Source organism: Triticum aestivum, chromosome 3A (genome assembly GCF_018294505.1).
Source record: "Triticum aestivum cultivar Chinese Spring chromosome 3A, IWGSC CS RefSeq v2.1, whole genome shotgun sequence".
Lineage (NCBI taxonomy): Eukaryota > Viridiplantae > Streptophyta > Magnoliopsida > Poales > Poaceae > Triticum > Triticum aestivum.
In genome coordinates, this window is record NC_057800.1 from 586,451,395 (window position 1) to 586,456,702 (window position 5,308).

Here is a 5,308-nt window from a genome sequence, read left to right on the forward strand (position 1 = left end):
GCTGAACGCGCCCGCGGACACATAGGGCAGCCAGATTTGCCAAGTTCGACAGTAGATGCTCTAAGGTCCACTGTGCTCTCATGGTGAAATGCGATCGAGTACGGGAGTGTTTGTGCGGGTAGACGTCAGCTAGTGAGCGACTAAATTTTTTGACGTGGTGAATCAGGGAGCATCAACATGTGTGTGAGCGATCCAACGGCAAACAAAGCATCAGATCCGAATCATTAAAAAATCAGACGTCAGAATTTACATCTACTTAGTACTCCGTGTTTTATACAAACTCTAGAGACAGAGACAGAATTAGTTTAAATCAATATATTGCATTGTACTCTAAGCTTTCCTATCTTGTACAGCACTACTAATGCACTACGTTATACTAGATGAAAACAACATGAAATATTTAGCCTTTTTATATCAGCTTTTTAACGAACTAGCTGTGCGCTTGACAGTGCCTGGCTCGCCAAGGCACCGCAAGGGAATTATATGGGCTCCAAAATATCAACCCACGGCGCCGGGCCCGGCCCCGGCGATAGCGACGACGAGGATAGGATCAGCATCCTCCCCGACCACCTGCTGCAACACATCTTGAGCTTCATCCCCGCCCAGGATGCTGTCCGCACGGGCGTGCTCTCACGGCGGTGGCAGCATGTCTGGGTCGAGGCCCCGACCTTCGCCTTCTCGGACGACACGCGATCGACGGCAGGGTTCGCCGACTCGCTGGAGAAGGTGCTCGCTCGCAGTCGCAGCCACCACGTCGATGTACTCAAGATATCCATCAGGCATCCTCTGCACATGGCCCATGCAAACGTGTGGCTCCAGCAGGCCGTGGAGCGTGTCCATGGAAGCACCGGCATCAGCTTCGTCTTCCCACCGAAACCGAATGATTGTTCTTCGGAGTCTTCCGGCGACCGGGTCGTGTTGGATTTGCCCTGCGGCGGAAGGACGACGGCTTTGTCGCTGGACGTCTCCTCGGATGGCATCGGAACCCTCAGAGTGCCGCCGGTATCCGCTGCGTTGTCCAGCTCGCTTACAGAGCTGAGTCTGAAGTCCCTACGGCTCGACGGCAGCCGCTTCTCCGATTTCGTGTCATCTTGCTGCCCTCACCTTAGAAAGCTCTTCCTGCACACCTTCGGCGGCATGGACTACCTCAGGCTCTCCAACGACGCCCTGGAAGATCTTGATCTGGACTTCGCCTCAGGCAGCTGCCGCGGCCTCCGACAGCTGCAGGTGTCGTCGCGCAACCTTCGCCGCCTACGCATCCACGACATCTTTGTTAGTTTTAATCTTGTCATGGTCATGTATCTGCATGGGAGATGCTGAGGGCCGTGTGATGCGGCAGCTTGGTGAGATGCCGTTGTGGCGTGAAGCTGCGGTGGTGCATGCATGTACTGGGATATTATCTAGTTAGTTAGTGCATGGTTGGTTGAGGTATGGCCGAGTGATTTGGTCAAGTTAATTAGTATGTGTATGTAGCAGATGGAGGTTGCATGCAGCTGTAATAGTGGAGTAGTTGGACACGTCCTAAACGTGAGCATAGGAAACGGATCATGGAGTTGGCTCCTGGCCGCGCTAGCTGATGTATATAAGTATTGCATTGATTGAATGAAACGGAGGCCGTGAGGGCTGAGGGAAAAAAGATGTAGCATATGTGTGTCTCACCGGGAGAACAAAGCAAAGCTGGTTCCTCCCACGGTGAGGTGTGTGTGTGTGTAGAGTTTCATGTGTATGTGTGTGTTCTTGTGTTCTTGAGAGAAGAAGATAGAGAGAAACCACAAGAGAGTTTTGTGAGGGAGCTCGAGGTAGAAGAAGAAGCGGCGCTGCGAGGAGGCGGCGCCAACATTTGGTATCAGAGCCTCGTCGATCCGCAGCGGTGGCGACGGCGACGGCAGCACGGCTGACTCGTGGAGGACGAGGTGGAGGTCGCGCGAGGTGGAGGTCGGCGGCGGCGCGATGCCGTTGGTGGCCTGCTGCGGTGCGACGCTACCACAACGACGGTGTGATGCCGTTACAAGGAGAAGACTGGATGGCGGCGTGATGCCGCTGTCATCCGGTTGCGGCGCGAGGCCGTTAGGACAAGGAGACGGCGTGGTGATGGGAGATGTCTTCCACGTCAAGAGGTGGCTGCGGCGTTCGGCAAGATGGCATGATGGCGCGTGCGTACGTCAGGGCGGATGTTCATGGGGCACCGGCGGGAGGCTAGGTGCTGCATCATGCGTCCAGGAACACGACGATTGACAGCTGTGCGTCCATGGTGAAGTTGGCTGCTGCTGGCATGTGTCGTGCTCGCCGAAGGCAAGGTGCGACGATGACCCAGTGATGAGGATAGCAGTGGTGGTGCATCAACGGCAAGCTCCATGAGATATGGAGGTCACAGTGGCGGTAGAATCCATGAGATGTGGAGGCCGCAGGTGGTGGCAGACTTCGTGAGATGCGGAGGCCGGTGTAGGTGGCCATGGCTACCATCGCAGGAGGGTTCGTGTGCTTATGGCGAACACAAGTGCAGCGGCAAGGTTTTCGTGGTGACATGCGGCGGCACTGGAAGGAATGCGTCGTCCACGGCAAGGTGATGTTGTGGCAAGAGGATGTAGGTGATCTGCATAAAAAATTAGAGGAGTTGACATGGCAAGATTAGGGGGTTGAATGTTAGTTTTAATCTTGTCATGGTCATGTATCTGCATGGGAGATGCTGAGGGCCGTGTGATGCGGCAGCTTGGTGAGATGCCGTTGTGGCGTGAAGCTGCGGTGGTGCATGCATGTACTGGGATATTATCTAGTTAGTTAGTGCATGGTTGGTTGAGGTATGGCCGAGTGATTTGGTCAAGTTAATTAGTACGTGTATGTAGCAGATGGAGGTTGCATGCAGCTGTAATAGTGGAGTAGTTGGACACGTCCTAAACGTGAGCATAGGAAACGGATCATGGAGTTGGCTCCTGGCCGCGCTAGCTGATGTATATAAGTATTGCATTGATTGAATGAAACGGAGGCCGTGAGGGCTGAGGGAAAAAAGATGTAGCATATGTGTGTCTCACCGGGAGAACAAAGCAAAGCTGGTTCCTCCCACGGTGAGGTGTGTGTGTGTGTAGAGTTTCATGTGTATGTGTGTGTTCTTGTGTTCTTGAGAGAAGAAGATAGAGAGAAACCACAAGAGAGTTTTGTGAGGGAGCTCGAGGTAGAAGAAGAAGCGGCGCTGCGAGGAGGCGGCGCCAACAATCTTCTCTCCGGAGGTTAGATCCGGTGAAGTACACGATGGCAGCAAGGTGGCCAGCTTCCGCACTCCGCGACTCGAGGACCTCTTGTGGACTTGCAGCGCGTTTATGCACCCGAGCAGGGTCGAATTCGCGGACAGCTTGGCCACGGTTCGCCGCCTTGACCTCACGCTCATGACCCATGCTTGGGTGGACGATACCGACCCCGTCCACAACAAACTCGCCGTATGGCTTCTTCGGCACTGCACCGGCGTCCGCTTCCTAACAATCGCCCTCTGGAATTTCGCCCGCGCCGTAAGTACCCTATGCGTACCAAATTATAAGGCCTCTATAAATTTTATCCAAGTCCAAGTTTTCAAGTCGGAGGAAATTTATAGAGAGGAAATTGCACCAGTACACATATGTAAGGGCTATTGTGACAACTTCAGATAATTTTAACGGATATCCTGGACTCGGGGTAATGACTAACGAAAACCACATAATCTGACGATTAGAAGTTTGACTAGAAATCTAACCTTTTGTGTCCGTATTGTCATTGACTAGTACATATGCCCGTGCGTTACAACGAAGAGAGAAAAATACCGTATGTTCCTAATGTAGTAAGCATTGCTCAAGACACTCTACTGATCTACATCCTTTATTCCGATATATATGGCGTCTCACTTGTGTCACAACTTATACTTTTTCTCACCCTCCTTGATAGTGGTTAAGGTGTCCATCTAATTACAACATGTTCGAATGTTGTCAACCCCAAGACAACAAGCTCAGACACGACACAACACACCTGCCATTGAATATCAACAATGCAATGTTCTCCGTGTCCAAAACCATCATCCACATGCCGCCCTCGCCTCCAGCATTTCCTTCCCATCCGACTCCCCCCATGCACATCTTCATGACGAATGACACATACTTCTCGCTCGTTTGTATTGTATCCATTTTTTTTCCTTTTCTCTTGATGCAAAGATACATATCCTAAATGTGCAGGTAGACTTGTATAATTTCTAACCTATTTGAAACTGGTTATACTTTCCAAATCTAATTAACCGTCACATTGGTTATTAGAACTCATCATTTAGTTAAACAGCTCGCTCATGGCTACTTCCTAGAGAAAAAGAAAGTGAATTGCCCTCATCTAGTTACTTTTCTAATCTAATCAATCAGCAACCTTGATTGTTAGAACTATTGCTAACTATTCAAACCGCTTGTGCACATATATAACTGGCCTAAGCTAACGAGTCAATAAACCAAAACATGTGATTGGTCACATGTGTTAGCTGGTGTACCTAATTATCCATTTTTGCTTGGTGCATGAGGTTGCATGTTTGATACCCATGCAATGCATCATTTTTTTTCTTTTTCTTTTTATATAAACCCAAACTCTATTCAGAGTGGGCTTAGGGAGCGGGTGACAGGCCAAGGCCCAGAGCCTGCCTAGCCCAGTTGTTTCCTTGAGTGAGCCAGGGACATACCAAAAAGATGAGAGAAACAATTCTTTCTTTAATATTAGATTAGATAATATATTTATATTGACTTGAATTGATCTTGAGCTTGGCTTCGGCCAGCTCAAGTTTGACTAGAAACCCAACCGGAAGAGTCCTTTTTTGCTTCCCGTGTTAGATTAATTGACACTGAATGGTTTTAAAATACATATGCATGCATGTGTCATGTCTGTTACTTGGTCTTTTTTCGGTCTGACTAATTGATTAAGTTTTTGCATTTTATACTAGACTAGATGATATCCAATGTGTTATTATTTCAATGAGATTTGACTGTGTGGAATATAAATATTTTGCATAATTATACGTGAACCAAAATTAGAAATACACACGACTTATTATATTTGATTATGCACAGTTTGTAAAATATTTATTGAATATAAGTAGACTAATAGAATGAAAAATATTTCCTCATGCATGGTTGCATGTGGTGTGGATCTTTTTCCATGGACGGTTGCATATCGAGGTGTAACTTATCTCATTCATTATTATACTGTGATATGGCATGATTACATGTTAAGATAAATAAATTAGTGAGGAGTACTATATAGGATGCGTGACAACTTATTAGTTAATGATGTACTTTTTCTGCCTCCTATTTGA

The 5,308-nt window shown here is 48.5% G+C and overlaps 1 protein-coding gene across 1 annotated transcript; it reads left to right on the plus strand.

Moving 5' to 3' along the window:
- The first annotated feature begins 364 nt into the window (after window positions 1–364).
- LOC123058710 (putative F-box protein At1g49610) lies at window positions 365–2,845 on the plus strand. The gene has a single exon (XM_044481407.1). The coding sequence runs from the start codon at window positions 484–486 to the stop codon at window positions 1,318–1,320; it is 837 nt and encodes a 278-aa protein (XP_044337342.1). The 5' UTR covers window positions 365–483; the 3' UTR covers window positions 1,321–2,845.
- Window positions 2,846–5,308: the final 2,463 nt, after the last annotated feature.

Excerpts from the sequence above, each read along its gene's own strand:
- LOC123058710 (XM_044481407.1), top strand. The coding sequence starts at position 484 with ATGGGCTCCAAAATATCAACCCACGGCGCCGGGCCCGGCCCCGGCGAT.